The sequence below is a fragment of the Semicossyphus pulcher genome, unplaced genomic scaffold, assembly GCF_022749685.1.
Source record: "Semicossyphus pulcher isolate SPU_LCO1_2020_fin unplaced genomic scaffold, fSemPul1.0.p SCAF_14, whole genome shotgun sequence".
In the NCBI taxonomy this organism is placed as follows: domain Eukaryota; kingdom Metazoa; phylum Chordata; class Actinopteri; order Labriformes; family Labridae; genus Semicossyphus; species Semicossyphus pulcher.
The window spans coordinates 15,672,021-15,690,435 of NW_027211648.1; the positions used below are offsets into that span (position 1 = coordinate 15,672,021).

Sequence of the window (18,415 nt, forward strand, 5' to 3'; positions counted from 1 at the left end):
AACCTAAAGCTTAATATAATTTGCATGTTTAAATTATTTTAAACAAATGAGTCATGCACTGTTGATTTTAACCTCACTTTTTTATAGCTTCAGGAGGACACTAGTGTTTTTAAACAGGTAGTGTCTTTAAACGAAACATAAGCATCACATTTGTAGTTAAATGTTGACATAATGTGTCAGATTTTGAGGTTTCTTCAGCAGTTTTACATCCATTTGATGGAGTAGTTTGTTTCCTAGTTTGGTAAAAGGGGAAAAAACAAGAAGGAAATGAAAACAAATGCGGTTCCTTTATTTCTCTGCGTAAACATGATTGACAATCCTTTCACTTCTTTAATTATGCATCTTCAAAGTGACATCTGTACGCTTCTCCCATCACCGTTTCTGTCATACGAGACCTCACGGACGAAACCGAGACAAGAGGGAGTGTCGAAATCTTTAAAGAGATACTCTGCTCACTATGATCGCTGCCGTCTCAACTCGTTGCAAACAGACTGGAACCAAATCATTTTCTTAAGCAGCAAATCTGCAGATAATGTTTCTGATCTGTAAGTAAATACTGATAAAAAGCCCAACATGACAATCACACAAGATTTAAAAATAAATCTCCCAATTTAGAAGCAAAAACCTTTGACATTAAAATTTTTCCCACTGCTTTTTCTTTGCATAGCACTTCACTCTTTAAGCATCTGGTCCATTTCGAAAGATCAGTTTCACCCTCATCTTTACACAGGACAATCCTCAACAATCAACTGACATTTCAAAGTAAAAGTCCAGCTTTAATAAAAGTCACAAACACAGGCAGTCTCTCACAATTAAATACATCTGATTTGAGGCTTTACATGGGTCAAAGACAAAATCATGTGCAACAACGCTCGTAGGTAGAATTACTGAATCACTTTAAACCCACATTTCAGTGCATTTGGTTAGTTTATAGCCGCAAAGCAAAACAGCAACCAACAAAAGTAAAATCAAGTTAAAAAAAAAAAAAGGTATTAATGTTAAACCTATTAAAAATAGGTAAGTGACATTGTTAGAAGAGCATGCAAGTTATGTTATTAAATGAAACGATGACTTGTACCTGGCTCATCCCTGCAGAGTAGTATTGCATAAAGACAATATTACACATTTGGCCATCCAGTCTCACTACAAACTTGTATTCAATAAAATGCCTTGATTTAGTGAATTTATTGCATCCGGTGTAGATTTTTTAATGACATCTAACATATCAGACAGTTTTAATATAAAAAGAATACTGAATTGTTCTAAGAGGCGATTGGTGCGTTTATTTTAGTTTGTTAATGTTCTTTATGCATAGCTTTTAAGTTCAGTGTTTTATCTTCAGCAACCAGTATCACCCCAAACGTTTCATTGCTGTGTATCGAGAGAGGCATGAATTTAAGGCGGAACATTACTGTTACATTAATCTGCCTGCAGGTTGCAGAAATCTGGGTCAGTAAAAACGCAGTGAGCGGCAGAAATAAGCAGCTGCAGTGTAGCATTAAAAATCCCAAACCAGCACTATCCCTGACCTAAAAATATTTGAGGAAACAGTTTAAAGCCTTCAAGAGAAAAAATAAGAAGATAAAAGAGTCGGGAGTGTCCTTAAGTAGAAGGATGTGATGATGAAAGATAAAAACATTCCTGAAGACATAAACAACGCAGTGCTTCAGCCTCTAATTAACTGGAAGAAAGCGTTAGCGTGTATCTGAACTGTAGGCATAGATTTCCCTCCATTTCCCCGCCGTGCCTTTGGTATCAGGCATCCTGTCGAGAGTTTGGTGATGTGTGTGTGGTACCTGCTCTCAGAGCAGACTCTGCCCTGACGGTTTCACTCTCATGAACCTTTCACTAATTTAGCAGGGCAGCCAGCAGTTCAGGGTAGTTTGGTGTTCCCCAGCCTGTGACAGGGTCCCACGACGGGGCAGCACAGAAACCTTTCCCCTGGACCTGTTCGTCCAGACAGCTCGTGTGACAGCCCTCAGTCACCTGCAGACAGAAACAGAACATACACACAGCATGTGGTTATACTGCCAATGCCTTAAGAGGGAACTAAAACTATACAGTTTAAGTCTTCGGTTCATGTTCTCTAATTTGCACTAGTAAATCATCATACTATGTGCAATTAATACAACTGTTCTGCAGTAAAGTGGAGCATGTTTTAATAATATGTAGTCAAGAGTTTCTTAGACCATGACTTCAATAATTAACAAAACTGAATGCCAACGAAAACTAAACATTGTAAACTTTGTATAAATATAAGCTCACAACATCAATCAAGTCTAAAGACTAGACTTACATCAAACAGGGCCCGTCCTTTAAGCTGGTAGAGGCGAGGGTTGAGGAAGCCCAGGGCAGGCAGGCCCTTCTGCAGCCGCTGGTCGTTAATGAGAGACAGCATCCCTCCAACCACGGGGGTCGACGCCTGCAGGGAAGACCGATCGATGAGAGATGTGATCAAGCAAGAATAAAGAGAGTAATAAGCAATTAGTACTTAAGGAAACTACTGTTTATACGATTTATGTACGCTCTTTAGAGAGGATAAGCTGAACTTAAGGTTTAATCACATTTCACCGTTTCCTTATAATCCCACTATACAGGCCTAAAAAAACAGAGTAGTGACTACTGAAGCACTGAAGTAAAGAAAAAGGATTTAAAGTCTCAGGCTGTGTGCATAACAGAAAGTTGTAATAGCCATATAACCCGTATAATACCTAATTAAAAGTAGATACTGCTGGTATTTGGATAGTCTTAAGGAAATGCTGAATCGAAAAATGTGTTTCTTCCCTTAACTTGTCCATTTCAATTTGTACAAGTTATCTAGTGTGTTCAAGAAAAAGAATATACTTTATCATTTCCAATGATAACAGGCATCAAACAAACACTAAACTTTGTGATTTAAAAAGGTTATTTAAGTACAAAATAATTTAAATAAAAGCTGAGTCAGGCGCTAACATGGCAATAGCTAAGATCTGCTTAGCTAGGCAAGCCTATTATTCTTTTATTATAACCCTTTTAAAATCAGATCCAATGTGCTACAGCTGAGCCAAAACTGTTAGTACAGTTTTGTACAACTGGGTTTATCCTTCTCTCAAGAAAACAATTGTATGGCGGTGCTTACATTCACCAAAAAGGATAATAAAGATTTTTTACCGAGGTCCCAGACACCCAGGGGATGGGTATTCTGTTGGAAACCACCCAGTAGTTATCAGACAGAGCAGCCATGTCTGGGTAAGCTCTGCCGCTGGTATTGTAATACGACTGAGGAGGGAGCGTGGCTCCTACGGTCTTGATGTACGCCTCCACTGCACCGGCCTGTGTGACACAAACACACAGCATGAATGACTCTGTCTGCAATAATTGTGCAGTTAAAGAGATGATGACATGACATGGTTACCTGGTAGTCGGGCATCTTGAAGACATTGCTGAAGCCGCCTCCGCTGATGTAATCCGTGACTTCATACGTGACCTTAAAGGGGTTTTTGAAAGAGGTTCCTCCAACTGTGGTCACATAAGGACTGGGAACAAGAAGCAAGACAGTTAGATGCTTGGTGCTTCTCCTTTTGCTTTTAGACGAGGAAATGTTTCACTTTTAGACTGAATTTGAGACACTGAATTAACCTTTCACAGTACACACTGCAGGCTGAATTATTCATTCAGCTCAATGTCTTACCTTGAAGCAGGAAAACTCGGCCTGAAGGAGTTTATTCCCCCTCCCAAATGTTTGCAGCCGGCACCACTGTCACCTGAACATGAAACAAGGCCACAGACATTAACAGAGGCACATTTAAGAAGTGACTGAAGATGACAAACCGGGTAGTCATGCAGCATGTATCCATCTGTCAAGTGTGGTTTGCCCTGTAGCTTTTTGCACAACCAGAGGAAACTTTTCAAACACGTTTTTCTGGATCGTGGATGTTTATTTAAGACAATAGTGGTGTAGTCATGTTTCAGATAAGACAATGATCAGACTATAAGAAGGGAGCAAAGCCACAGTAAGCCGTCACGTTGCCAAAGAACCAAGGCTGCCTCATTCTTGTTACACAATCAGATCTTTTTCAGGCTGTTACTAAAATTACAGCTCACAAGTCGGCATTCGCTGAAGTATTGTCTTCTGTGTCCATGACCACTGAATACAGGAACTTGATATTTACCGGACGAGACTAGATTAAAAAGTACACCAGGAACTAGTGGGCGTCATTGCATGTGACTAACTGTCACATAAAATGTGACTGTTACTCTGCAGTAGGGATAGACCGATTATCGGCCGGGGCGATTATCGGCCTTTTTAAAAAAAAAAGTTTTAATCCGACGGCCGATAAGAGATCAATTTAAAACTGGATTATTTTTACTCTAATGAATATGCTTAAAGGCATTTAAACAAAGTTAAGTGTTGGAGTTTGTATTATTCAAAATTTTGACGCCAATATTTTCACTTTTATTGCAAATGAATATCGGCTTCAAATATCAGTCATCGGCCTCCTTGACTACTAATAATCGGTATCGTCCCTGAAAAAACCATATCGGTCTATCTCTACTCTGCAGTGACAAGCATATTTTCAAAAGATAGCAGCCTTGCTCTGTAGACAGAGGAGGCTGTGTTCTCTCATTGACACTCGTATTTTGCTGACATGTGGATGTGGTCTGCACACTTCCTCCTCACTGACCTGAAGCAAAGAGCAGGGAGATTCCTCTGACGCCAGCCTTCATGAACTCTGTGTTGATGCGCATCATGTACGCAGCAGACAGGCTGTCCTCGTCGTCTCCGTAGCTGATGGTGTGAACCCAGGGCAGGTCGGACATGTTGCTGAGCAAAACCATCCACTGGAGGAACGGCTCCTGGGACTCATGGCGACCTGGAGGATGATGAGGAAACGCAAGTGGGTTAAATGCCGGTGGTCAGATTTTAACTGCTTTCCCTCCTTTTGCTTTATATTCCTTTTTAAATAAACACTTTGCCTAAGTACGATTATAGTTAGTCAATGTCAACATCACTCATGTTACAAGTTTAAGTTCTCCCAAATAAATCACTACTCTCTCACACAGACCTGGGTTAGTGAAGAACCACGTGGAGATGTTGGCCCCCGTGCTCATGATGTACTCTATATCCAAACTGGCCTCCAGACCCGCCTTCCCTGCCCCCTGAGTGCCTACGACTCGGTCCACCTGAGAGTGATGCTGGAAGCTCCGGCCGTACATGCTCATGAACTCAGCCAGGTCTGCAGGGCTGTAGTACTGCTCCAGGAACTAAAGGAGGAAACTGATAGCTTGAGTGAAAATGTACAACAAGGTTATGGTGGCATTATTAGAGCAACGATGGATATTTCAGCCATTTTTAACAGGCCGATACAGGCCTACATAGATATGTAGATATTGCCATACATGACTTCTAAATCTGTGCTGATATGAATATGTATTTCATAGATATAATCCTGCAAGAAACAGGGGTTATAACAAAAATGTGCCATCATGTAGTTTGTCCTGTTCGTTCCGGCTGCTTTGTTTACAATTTGCTGAGCACAACCTGCAGATGATGGTCTGTGCTAGAATAGGTAAACAATGTGTTAATCATTTACATATTCTTTAATAAAGTTATCCGTTTAAGCAAGTAGACCTCTGCCTTCCTCTGCATGGAAAACTCACAATATCAGCCCCACAACAGTAATCTGAGAATACTCTCCATAATCAGTATTTTATCGGCCTCAAAAACCCCATATTGGTCAGGCTCCGGAAATTATGTTATCTGAGCTAATGTGCACATGACTTCAGAAAAAAAACATGGTGGTACTTTATTGATAACTTTTCCTAAGCTGGTCCTACCTGAGCTACCGCCTGGCTGTTGTTCTGAGATGTTCCCACATCAGCTGCTGTCATGTTGTAGCGAGCCCTCAGGATGGCAGGAGTCACTCCCAGGTGGAGCACTGCCTTAGACCCCGTCTGCTTCCTTCCTTTGCTGAGGTCCCGCCCTTTAGGAGGGAGGCGGTGCAGCCCTCCAACTGTGGAAGCACAGACACAAAAAAAACCAAACAGTAATCAACGTATCCATGTTAGTGCAGATCATTAAGTATATACAGCAATAATAAATAGAAATGTTTCTCACCGAAGTCCAGGTGCTTGTGAACATCATCATGAACAGAGTACGGAGCTGAAGACCTCACTACAGTTTGGCCGTCTCTGGTGTAACGGTGGAATTTGCTCCCTGAGAGAAGCGTCTCTGCAACCCTTAATACACAAACAAACAAAAACAACCACAGCATGAACGTCTACAAATCCACTGACCTTCAAACATACGCAATGCCAGAGTATTTAACAGTGTTGTGACCAAATCATCAGTCATTTGGTCCAAGACTCCAGTCTATTTCAAGTCAACTCAAGTCAAGTCAAGTCACAGGTTATGTCAAGTCAAGTCCCGAGTCAAGTCACTTTTTTCCCCACCCAAGATCCAGCAGTCTTACCTGTAGTATCAGTCTTTATAAAGAGAAAAGACAAGGTATTAGTAGCCCGTCTAATAATAATATTATTTGCCAATTTATATAACCTGTTCAAAGATTATTACAATGAATTGTATCTGTATTATCTTGGCACAGACGCAGCCATGATGATGGTCCGGTCTGAGACCGTATTGAGTAGTAACGAGTACGACTGATGAAGCTTCTCTTTGGGGAAAAAACATCAGGTAGCTGGAAGCCTTGATGTTGCGTGTTGCCATAGTGAGGAGTTTGACTGACAGCCAGCCATCCAATCATGACAATAGCATGCAGGGGAGCTTTTTGAGTCGTCCAATCATGATTCCCAGTTTGCGCTACATACATACTTGATAGTTTGACATAAACTTGACAACATTGAATCTTATCATTTTGTATTTAACAGCTAACATTCAAACATATGAACACACGCAATTCATCATGCCTCAAGTCGAGTCTCAAGTCATTTATTTTTTTGTCAAGTCAAGTCGCAAGTCATCAAAACAGTAAATGGTAAATGGACTGTACTTATTTAGCGCTTTTCTAGTCTTTGCGACCACTCAAAGCTGCTTTTACACTACATATCACATTCACCCATTCACACACACACTGATGGCAGAGGCTGCTACCTAAAGTGCCCAACTGTCAATCAGTTATCGGCTATGCCACCAGGAGCAATTTGGGGTTCAGTGTCTTGCCCAAGGACACTTCGACACGTAGCCTGAGGGAGCTGGGGATCGAACCTCCGACCTTCCGATTGAAAGACGACCGACTCTACCACTGAGCCACAGCCGCAGTGACTCGAGTCCACTCAAGTCCAAGTCACCAAGTCTCAAGTCCACATCTCTGGTATTTAAACTCATTGCTCCATCTCCAAGGAAGAAACGGTTGCAACATGAGTGCAGTTTTTTTATTAACCACTATCGGTAAACAAAACCATTATCAGGTTTCGGTTCAGTGGGAGGTGTTTTTCTTTAAGATCCAATGAGCCTGACCTAGATTCATACATTTCAAAAGCCTGTATCTCAAAGTTGATTTGATTTAAACCAATAGCCGCAGAAAGAGGAACAGTCTCATGAGATAAGAGCGTGGCCTTTGCATGCGTTACACAGAGGGAAGTTAAGACAAGAAAAATGACTTTTTTGACTTAACTGTGTCAAGAGCAAGAAAAAATAACTGTTGAGTAAGCAGAGCAAACGTTGCTTGAAAGAAGATGTGCTTACTCTGCAGTCGTTGTGCACTGTAAAAAGTCCTGAGTGTGAACAGTGAGGCAGTTTGTTATCCCATGGCTCTGCAGCCAGCGACGCACCACCTTCTGGGTCAGGTCAGATGGACGCACAAGGGAGGAGACCTCCTCCAGGGTCAGGTGTTTACCTGTAGAGGACAAGAAAGGTGTTGGCAATCTCTTTAAGGATGCTTTTAATCTGTACATTACCCACATTACTTAATGACAACCAGCTATTATAAGACAGAGCCCTACCATATAGAGGTGAGTCGGGATCAGACACCAGTCTGAGTGTTTCCTCCAGCAGGTCAACGTTTTGCTGCTTCAGGGCAAAGGTCAGCTCCAGCTCCTCTGTGGGGTTGACCCGGCCGACATGAGTCCAGTCCTCTGGTATCCTGAACACATACGGACACTATTCCTTATCTGATACTAAAAGAAGCTTTACTTCACCAAACACATAAAGCTGCTGACCAACATATTGAATTTCAAATGTATTGATTGATTTGTTGTCATTCTGCTGTATAAACAATAGTTTTTAGACCCTTTTTTATCAAACCTTTGTTGATGTATTTACTGTAATTGATGCCTTTCTGCCCTAAAGTCTAAGAGAAACAGCTACAAATTATTGGCAGACGTCAAAGGTTACAGAAACTAAGCTTTGTCCATGATGGCTCAATCCACATAACCTAATTTTAGGACTAAATAAAGAGCTACACTTGGAAACAAAGGTCAGCAAGGCAGCTTCAAAACATCTCACATACATGAAACACTGACAGAAAATTGAAGAAGGGGGTTTCTCCTTGTACAAGTGGCATTTCTATAAAGGGTTTAAACAAGGAGGCATACAAAAATAACTTAATAAATGATAAGGAAATGACTCTTGAAGTGAATTTGCTCACAGGACATCTTGGTCATATTCCAGATATCCACTCCACACCAACGAGCTGAATAACAAGGGGAGGGAGAAGGTCAGCCTGGTGGAGGAAGAAATAAAACGTAAGAGAAATAAATAACAAACGCAGAGACTTAAATTCAAATACATGTAGCCAGGAAGGGCTCAAAACACGTCCTTACTTGAGGGTCAACTCGGGGTTAGAAAACTAATTCTCAATGTGACTTAGCTTAGCACAGATTCAACGCATTTCTCAACACAACGGCAAAACAGTTAGCTAATTTTACATGTTTTACTAATAATCTAATTTATAATACTCTAAGCGTCATGTCGGCACTTTAACCTGTAATAGTAGATGGCAGCTATCTAGGTCACAACAAACGAACCTAAAAATATACAAGGTGCAATACAATAAGTCACCTTAAAACAGTCTGCGTTCTTTGGTATCTTTGGATTTCTTTTTGTCAACATGATAAAAATACACAACTCTGAACTTCTACTCACAGTGTTTTCATCGTGTCCTCGGCTCGTGCAGTGGACCAAACTCTGCTATTTTGTCTGAGGGACTGACGGTTATAGACGCTGCAGTCACGTGACAGGCTTCACGTGACTTTGCTTTTCAAACGTTTTATAATGCCGGTGCGTCAAATTAATTTACACCGCGACGCATTCAGCAATACATGACATTTTTAAACCATGTTATATAGGCTATTTTTATTTTATTTTAATGTGGACTCTGACAAGGAGGTGACAACCGTGACTCAGACTCTGTGTGTGTGTGTCGTCCATATTAACAATCACAATTTATCACAGGTACCATTTATTTGTATTATGCACGTCAAATAAACAACTTCTGATAATATGTCCAGGTCCACCCCTTCATTTGGGGTGAGCATACCTCCCTCCACAAAGACCAATAACAAAGAATCACATCAATATCAGGAAAAAAAAAAACGTTGCACTCTTTTTCTTTATATTCATTAAATTCTCAGTTTCTGAAGGTGACTGTGTCGTGTATTTTTATGTTTATGAAATAATGTTGAATTTCATGGATTATCACTATTTTTTGCTTTTCATTTGAAATACTGAAAACTTTAACCACTAAAAGTCTTTCAAATAAAACAGTCCAAAAAGGAAAATCCACCTTTGTCTTAATTTCTCACATCCTAACCAGTTGTTAGGTTCTAATACAGAATTTGGCTAATCTCCCTGAACATTTGATATATACACAAATCAACAATGACTGAGAATTTAAGAAGTTTATTTAAAGGATAGTTACAACTGAGTCTTTGGACCAGGACTTTAAACAAAAACTATATTTACAGGAATATACTGGAAGCAGAACAAGCCTTTGTCAGCAGACACATAAAAAAATGTTCAACTGTCTCAAAACAAAAATGTGTTACATTTTATACACTGCACTGCAGTTTGTTTAAACGTTTCAGATCAATTTTTCTGGCCAGCGAAAAAAAAAAAGAACCCCCCACCTCTTCCATGTGAAAGACTGGAACTGAATGTTTGTTTTTTTGTGAATTTAACAAGTAAAAAGTCTTTGCTCACTGATTTTAATTCATGAGAATAATTTGAGTTTTATTTTTATTTTAACGCCACGACATTGATTTTGAATCAGTCATTGTCTGAGAAGTAAAAGTCCTCTTCCTCTCCGCTGTCAGACAACGCAACATCTTTTCCCGGAAACATCTCCCAAACAACAAAGGAGTCGTTTTCTGCTGGAAAAAATGACAGGATGTGTCAAGAAACAAGATTTAAAAAGTAAGGTAGCAATAACTGCTTTCAATTACAGCATTACAAATGTGTTCAACCAATTTCTGCAAAGTTACTACAGCCTTAAAAAAGGAACATCAAGTTTAACATTTTAATGAAATAGAAGTCTATCTAAACTTCTGCTGTGTTATTGTTCGTTAAGCCTCTGTGTTCATGGATTAAACTTCCTACCTGTGTTAACACGTCTTCTCATTGTTTGTTTAACCGATGGTGTGGGTCTGAAGCTCTGAAAGAAACAAAAAGGGAAATTGTTTTTCCAATGATAAAAAAATATCTTTGTGCTCAGAATTGAACCCTTGTCAATTATTACCTTTGAAGAAGGAGCCTGTTTGCAAACATTAAACTGATTCTTTCTCATCCTCTTCTGGAGCTGAAAGACGTACTTGTCGTCATTGCTCCTAAGAAAAAAGGTAAGTTAGTTATTATACTGTAATAAACTCTTAACACACAGAAGTGAAGATCCCTCACCTGTTGGGGGAGCCCATCATGTCGGGAGTGATATGCAGACACTGAGGAGTCTTCACCTCAGGGAAACCTGTGGACCCGGGGGTCAGGGGCTCCAGGTGCGTCATTCTAAAGTCCTGATCCTCACTCGGACACATGGAGGGTATCTATGCACAAAGACAGACGCCAGGGGGAACAGCCATGACTCACTTTAAAACATCACTGTCGAGAATTCCTCATAAAACATTAGATTTTTGCAAAAGACAAAAACAGAAAGAAACAAACCTCAAACCGTTTGTTCTGCATGAAAGCAGAGGAGAAAACGTCGTCCACATCCTCTCTGGGCATGTTCTCCAGGAACTCACGCACCTGCTGCTTCCTCCTCAAGGTTCCCACGCGGGCAGAAATCACGGGTTGATCTGTAACTACTCAAACACAAGATCCTATCAGGGGCATGAAGTGTCTCTATATTTCTTACATGATAGGGAACCTTATATCTTTTTTGAGGCCACGACCAAAATACTTTTTGATTTCTTTTACAGTGTAATTATTTTAAGACCAAATGGTTAATGAACAAAAAAATAATACATGTAATTGATAATGAAAATAATCATTGGTTGCCATTCTAATATCACAGACACAGGAAACGGTTTAGCTCAGTGGTTAAATCAGCGGCCCATGTACAGAGGCTACAGTCCTGGATGCGCCCCCCTTCTCTCTTCAAGGCATAAAAAGGCATAAAAAAGCCAAAAAAACATAATCTTTAAAATCATAGACGGAGCAATACAATGTACAATAAATACCTCAAGTGATGTGACCTTCGTCTAATCTGGTGATTCGAGGTTAGAAAGTAATGAGGTCACCAGACCTATTGAGTCAAATAAAGGTCCAAAAGATTGTGAGCTCGCAAATTAATGTTCACGCATAATTTCCTTAAATACAGCCTGCAGTTGTATTTAACGTTTTGTGCATGCAAGTATCTTAATTTGTAAATGCCTATAAGAAAGTTATCCTCACACATTTAAGTTTGTGAAGTTGTAAATAAGTTTTGCATGTGTAGAAATATTTTGTGCTCACAGGAAAGATTTGCAAATGTGTAAAACGCTTTTGTAGCTGTAGAAACTGTTTGTGTTTGGTTACTTAGAATTTGTGCCACAGGATTTTCAGTTATTAGTTACAGATGCACAATTTTCCCACCTGCATGTGTGAACCTGAAGTTACAAGCTACAAGTTGCAAGTTACAAGCTCAAATTTTGACCCTTTCTTTACGCCTCAGCACTCAGCCAATCAGCTCGCCTCCACGCTGTCCACTGACCATCCAATCAGAGGAAGGTAATCTGCCCAATCAGGGCGCACAAAATATGTCATCAACTTATTTACAAATTCACAAACTTGAATGTGTGAGGACAATTTTTTTTTACACATTCACAAATTTAGATACTTGCATGCAAATTTTTCACATGCACACAAAAAATAGAAATTATGTGTGAGCATTATTTTGCGGGCTCAAAATCTTTTGGACCTTCATTTGACTCCATACAGACCTACAAGCATGTCAAATTCGCTGAGGTCAAGTTGCATTGTGGGTAATGTAGGAGCCGGGGTCTGACAAATCAATAAATTACGTTCAATAAAATTCAATAGGCTTTATTGAAAAGGTATTTGGCATGTTTTGCAAAGCACATTTCAATAAAGTTTATGTAAAGGAACAAAATACAAAAAATAAGAGTGCAATGGTAAATCTGTCCCGTTCCTTTTAACCAGTTGTCCCATAAGGCTGCACAAACACACATCCCACTTTCCCTACCTGGATCTTTTGGTGCTTCCACTTTTTGCTTTCTGGACTTGCTGGGTTTCTTGGCGGGGGTCTGAGAGGTTCCCTCGGATGTGTGCTGGCTGTGACACTCCTCTGCAGAACGGGTTCCAACCGTCCTCGCTACCTTCCCCCAGTAACCGGCTATGTGTTTAGGATAGTAGGACACAGCCCTGGAGAAAACACAAAAAAGATTGAGAAATGTTTGACTGTAATTCTGCAAATTCCTACTTTCTCAATCTGTGAGCAAACAAGACTTACTCTCGTAGCTTCATGAGCTCCGCAGCGGTCCACTCGTCCTCATCTTCCTCTTGTTGCTTCAGCGTGTTGCTTTTGTTCGCCTTCTGTTTCTTGCTGGATTGTGCCGGCTTAGGTGCAGGCTTTGTGGGTGGTGATGTTTTGGTGCATTTGCTCTGTTTATGTTTGACTTGTGTTTGTGCAGCAGCGTTATTTTTTGTCACTCTGGTTCTCTTCTTCGGTTCCTTCGGGCTCTCCTCCGACGACTCTGATGACGGACTTGACAGAAACCTGTTGCTCTGTCTCGACTTGTTAAGAACCTTCCCCCGTCTCTTCTTCTGCACTTCTTTCTCTCTTTTCGGTCTCCTAAAAACCTCTTCATCTGATGACTGAGTTTTATCATTAACAGAGGGGGATTCTGGAGACGATGAGACAGCCTGTTTGCGTCTTGAGATTCTCACTGAAGGTGTCCTGGTTTCGGTTGTCTGTTTTTTTGACTTCTTTGTTTTTGATTTTTCAGGTTCACTTTGCTTCTTAGGGACGGTTTCCACATACAACTTTCTCTCTGGAGGACGCCTTCTGCTCGACCTTGTCGCTCTAGCAGACCCCTCATCAGGGCTGCTCAGTGTCTCCACAGGAGTCTCTGGTGAATAAGAGGGCCTCTCTTCAGCGCTAACTTTGGCTCTATTGCTTTTGCGGACTTGAGCCTTGACCCTCCTCAGTGGTGCAGGTGCCTCTTGGTCACTGGTGGATTCGGATCGACCTTGTCCTGAAAACACAAGGACAAGTTTGTCTGCATGCACCTCATAACTCATCTCACAGTACCAGAACTACAGCTCCTCTACTATCTTTACCTTCAGCACAGGGCAGGAACACACGGGCAGACTTCTTTGAAGCCCTTGCAGACACTGTTGTTGTGACCTCCTGTGAAATATAGAAAAGTCTGATCACTGATCAAAGTTCAAAACAGCTTGGCCTGAGTAGTGATCTCATCTTTAGATGCTTACAGGGAAGCAGATGCTGGTCTCATAACACTCATGGATGGTAACATTCATGTGTGCATCCAGGATGACTCTCCCTCCTTTCCAATACTCCAGCGGGGGCTTAATGACGCGACCGCTCCGAGACACTTGTGTAGAAGACGAGGGGGCAGGGGGACAGGAAGCAGCTGGGAAGGAGGAGAGAATGGTTAGACAAAAGTCCTCTGGTACAACTAGTTAATCAATGCACAGCTACAGATTAAAACTGTCAATGTGCTGATAAAATTCATGATACAAAATGCATTACTGAAACTTTTTAGCCGTCGTAGGATGGAGAACTAGTAAACATTAGCATGCTAACACACCAAACTAAGATGGTCGACACAAAGAACATTACTGACATCGCATCAGCATGTTATTGTTGACGTTAGCATTTACCTCAAAGTATCCCAGTGTCTATGTTTAGCCTCACAGAGCAGTTAGCATTCCTGTAGACTCTTGTTACAGTCAATCTGAAGCTCTGTGTGGTTCATGTATTCAGCATGTATAAATGCTTCTATCTGCCTTTTCTCTCTGTATTTTTAAAGGAGCAGTTCGCCCCTGGCAAAAGCCACTGTCAGTCAAAGCTGGTGTTCTCTGTAATCCATAGAAGCAATAAGATATGAAATTGGTGCCTTAGCTGTGGAGGAAGTTGTACAAATAGCTTGTGGTTTCGCTCATGCTACATTCCTACAACACCCAGAGTGCATTGTGCCCCTCCCTCTGAAAGGGACAGCCCAGCGAGAGCCGCTAGAGTGAAATACTACCGTTTCGCGGTTACCTTTTTGGGTCAGAGCGGTACAGAATCTGAAATACGACGAGAATATACCGGTGGATCGTCTAAAACATCTTCAGGTCTGCAGTCTAAATTTTAACCCTGACGATTTTGAACGAGACATGACATTGGAGGCGGGTGTCCTAGATTGAGGAAGTGTAGTTTATCCCCCAGGTTTTCCAGGGCCCATTGGAGAAGCGGATAGCGTCCTCCAAAGGCACAGAGCGAAATTGCATTTGTTTCCCCTACCATAATGGCATTAGCTCCCCATAACAGCATGATAGGACTGAGGTTGAAAATCGGCGAACTGGCCCTTTAAGTGATGCACAAAACCGACAGCTCATAATAGAAGTGGAAGATAGGCAGATCTCTCAAAGCAATGACTCATGGCGTTTGGACGCCACAAGCATTCGTAGTCTGTTATCCAGTGTATCTTGCAGAGAGATGGTGCGGTTGTCCTTGAATGTTCTCATACAGAGCATATAATTGCTGAGCTGTAAGCTGTTCTCTTGTACTTACGTGTCTTCAGAGGCTTTTGCCTGTGCCGCTTCTGAGACACGTTGATGGAGGACGCCTCAGATTTTGTATTCGCCTTAGCGCCTCTCCCTTCAGTGTTCCCTGTTGTTTCTTTGCTGCAATGACACAGAGTATAGCTATTGAGTACATGGAATTTCAACAACTGTTTGTTTTTCGCCTAATGCTTATATTATGTATCCTTCCAAGCAAAAGCAAACCATGGATAAAGCCTCCCTTACTGCAGGTGGCTTTGAAATGAAAGAAATATTCTTACTCTTTCTCTGAGAGAAACTTCTCATAAAGTGCTTTCCAGTTTGCAGGAAAACCATTAACAAACTTCTTCAAAAGCCAGTTAGGAAGCCCTGTAAGATGAAGAACATACATTACATTTGTTTAGGTCTATAAGCAAGTTTGTATCAGTTTGTTTATGCTTTTACATCTTTCTTCAAATGAAACATCCTCAGTTACAAACCAGAGTTAACGTCAAAGTTCATCTTGCCGACCAAAATGTAAACGCTCCCGGAGACCGTTTTCACCACAGATTTAGAAACCCTTTCCACGATGATGTTGCTGTTCCATGGAATGTTGTCGTCCCTGGGTGGAAAAACAAGTAAAAAATCCCAGTGTTCATATTAAAGTAGGAAAAAAATATGTTTCATATGACAGTAGCTGATGATAATGTTGTATTCTTCTTCTTCTTAATCATTATGCTTTGACACAAACTTACCTGTGGATTCCATCAACGAACAGGCCCTTGTGATTTTTCCTCAGCAACCACTTTTTGAGATAAATCACGCTCTCCTGCAAAACAAGAAAACACAAGTCAAAGAAATTAAAACTAAGTAGCAAAACCTCTCATCCCTTTGATTAAAGAGTTTAAGGTATATATTTTAAGATGAATTTCCGCTCACACTCGGGAACTTTGCGGTCTGAGGCCACTTGTTGCGCTTGAACACAGGATTTTGTTTCTTGGGTATGGAGATCCGTGGAGTATTGAGTACAAGCGGGTCTTCGAGCAGAACCGGCTGTGGCGGCGCAGCAGGGATCAGGACGTCCTCTGTGTCTGATTGGCTGTCAGCTGATTCTACTGGGGACTGGTTAACAGGGACAATATTTTCTGGAACATTTCTATAGGCCGGATTCTCGTCCATATTGTGGGCGATGAAAGGAGGCGTGCCTCTGGACAGATGGGAATTACCTATTGAAAATAATTGTACAGCATGCAAACATTGATTAAAAAACAAAACATAGCCTACTTATTGCCTTGGAGTCAAGTCTGTCCGCGTCATGACATACTCACCCTCATCAAACAGATGTCTTGTGCTGCTGCAGACTTCAGAAATTCCCTGCTGCTCTGTTTTACTTTCCCTCTCCTTCATGTAAGCAAAAATCTTTGCTGGAGACATCGGGGGATTATTTACTGCAATAAGTTTGCAACCTGTTCAAGACAGCAAAGAGGCATCATCATCAGTCAGCCTGTTCCCCAAATGATGCATGTTAAACACTTTCAATTCGAACAAAAGCCACAATATCTCACGTTTCACTGCTGTGGGTCTTGGACATAACATGGCTTCATGTGTGAAGAATCCCTCGTCATCCTCCAAATCATCCATGCAAGTGTTGCTGTGGGCATCATCCTCACTGAAAGCACTGGAGGTTTTTCTTTCCAGTGGTTGAACGAAAACCTCATTGCTTGCCTGGTTTGTGCAGTAGCTGACTCTGTTAAACTCCTGTAATTCAGATTTTCTCTTCCTCAACCTATTCCTCATGGGGGAAAACATTAAAGCTGGAGACTTGAGTGTGTCAAGAAAAGCAGATTCCTCCTCAAACTCACTCCTCCTTACACAGTCCTCTTCCCGTGGCTGCATCTTTACTGGAGTCCTGCTGGTGCTCACCTGGAAACCATCCAGGTGTCTGCTCTGAGGGGGTTCTGTGTGGATCTGTGCTCTGTTGTACAGAGAGAGGGGATGAGACACAGCTGTAGACTCCAGGAAGGCTCTCTTTCTTGGTGTGTATCCATGTCCGACATCAGTCACATGAGACATTTCCTCCACAGGCTTACTGGTAATGTCTGAATACGAGTATCCGAATCTCTTCTCAGGACTCGGTATGGGCGAGAGGGTCAAAGCCTGGGCTTCATTACGATACGGACCAAACCTCTGATTCTCCTTCAGCTCATCGGTCATCCAGGTGCTCTCTGCTCTCTTCCTGGGCGACTTAAAAACTGCTCCATGTTTCTCTCCACACAAGGAGTTATTCGCTGTATTGCTAAAAAACCCCTCATTCGCGCACATCTCTTCTCTCTGCACTTTGGATTTCAGCTTAGCGAACACCTTGGCAGGAGATTCAAACCGCGGCTTGGATTGTTGAAATATATGATGATACGACGCCATTGTTTTGGGGAAGACGAAAACAGATTAATATACATCCGATGCGTGTGCTAGCAGCTAGCTCGCTAGCTCGCTAGCCCTCAGATTTCAAATTTCGATTCAATGCCGCCTTTGGCTGGAGACCTGCGACGTAATTCAAAACAAATACGTCACTTCCGCATAGGTTTTAACACCCAATCGGTCCGCTGTTTTTTTATTTTATTAAACAAAGACATTTACAAATCAAGTTAGAGAAGGTCAGCAAAAATATATACAGTGTGCCAATTAATACAAACAGGTATTACAACATAAGGAAGACATAAAACAAAAAAACAAAAACCATCAGGGGTAAGGGGCAAGGTAAGAGACATTAAAACAGCAAGGATTTCGATATGCATGAATAGTAAAAAGAGGGGTTACATTTTAACAAAAATATTGATGTTCAGTGGTCCCAATTCACCCACTCGACCGTCCAAGAGACCCCAACAAAGCAATATGAAAAGTTTCTAAAACGTTGTACAACATTATAACAAATTATCGACAAACTAAACAATCCAGAAAAAAACAGCTTAATTTCGAACAACGACAATCGTAAAATTATTTTGACGTATAAATGAATCAATTACAATAAACCAATGATCAAACATGGACGGTTAAACTCATATATTATGAGTACTACAATTTTTTGAAATTATAAGTAGGCTACATTTTGATGATAATACTTTCATTCTTTCATATAAATATATATACAGTATATATAAGATACTGAATGCAGGGCATTTAAATGTAATACAATACAAAAATATTTCTACATGATTCTACTACTAATCTTATAATGTGTGTAATACTAATCTTATCAGAATTATTACCTTTTATAAT

The 18,415-nt window shown here is 41.0% G+C and overlaps 2 protein-coding genes across 3 annotated transcripts; both read right to left on the bottom strand.

The window, feature by feature from the left end:
- Positions 1-268: 268 nt before the first annotated feature.
- Positions 269-9,136, bottom strand: tpp1 (tripeptidyl peptidase I). Its single transcript, XM_069661384.1, has 13 exons — positions 9,083-9,136; positions 8,586-8,660; positions 7,942-8,081; positions 7,685-7,835; positions 6,098-6,219; positions 5,818-5,993; positions 5,046-5,244; positions 4,665-4,853; positions 3,671-3,743; positions 3,395-3,515; positions 3,151-3,312; positions 2,297-2,422; positions 269-1,986 (listed from the first exon to the last, which is right to left on the bottom strand). The coding sequence occupies exons 1-13, from the start codon at positions 9,091-9,093 to the stop codon at positions 1,849-1,851; spliced, it is 1,683 nt and encodes a 560-aa protein (XP_069517485.1). The 5' UTR covers positions 9,094-9,136; the 3' UTR covers positions 269-1,848.
- Positions 9,137-9,420: 284 nt separating this feature from the next.
- On the bottom strand, positions 9,421-17,560 carry mis18bp1 (MIS18 binding protein 1). 2 transcript variants are annotated; one of them, XM_069662132.1, is made up of 16 exons: positions 16,705-17,560; positions 16,468-16,605; positions 16,079-16,365; positions 15,895-15,968; positions 15,640-15,761; positions 15,442-15,529; positions 15,171-15,283; positions 13,865-14,025; positions 13,712-13,781; positions 12,882-13,626; positions 12,615-12,793; positions 11,093-11,232; positions 10,832-10,974; positions 10,674-10,761; positions 10,535-10,589; positions 9,421-10,305 (listed from the first exon to the last, which is right to left on the bottom strand). In XM_069662132.1, exons 1-16 carry the CDS (start codon positions 17,558-17,560, stop codon positions 10,205-10,207), a joined length of 3,360 nt encoding a protein of 1,119 aa, XP_069518233.1. In that variant the 3' UTR covers positions 9,421-10,204. The 2 variants fall into 2 exon arrangements, with proteins under 2 accessions (XP_069518233.1, XP_069518232.1); XM_069662131.1 differs by having other exon boundaries at positions 9,421-10,308.
- Between the last annotated feature and the right edge of the window lie 855 nt (positions 17,561-18,415).

Excerpts from the sequence above, each read along its gene's own strand:
- mis18bp1 (XM_069662131.1), bottom strand. The coding sequence starts at position 17,560 with ATGGCGTCGTATCATCATATATTTCAACAATCCAAGCCGCGGTTTGAA. Across the intron at positions 12,794-12,881 it reads GAGCTCATGAAGCTACGAGA|GGCTGTGTCCTACTATCCTA; the intron begins GTAAGTCTTGTT and ends TGTTTTCTCCAG. Across the intron at positions 10,762-10,831 it reads ATGATGGGCTCCCCCAACAG|GAGCAATGACGACAAGTACG; the intron begins GTGAGGGATCTT and ends CTTTTTTCTTAG.
- tpp1 (XM_069661384.1), bottom strand. Across the intron at positions 7,836-7,941 it reads TCCCGACTCACCTCTATATG|GTAAACACCTGACCCTGGAG; the intron begins GTAGGGCTCTGT and ends TGTCCTCTACAG. Across the intron at positions 6,220-7,684 it reads CAGTGCACAACGACTGCAGA|GGTTGCAGAGACGCTTCTCT; the intron begins GTAAGCACATCT and ends TTGTGTATTAAG.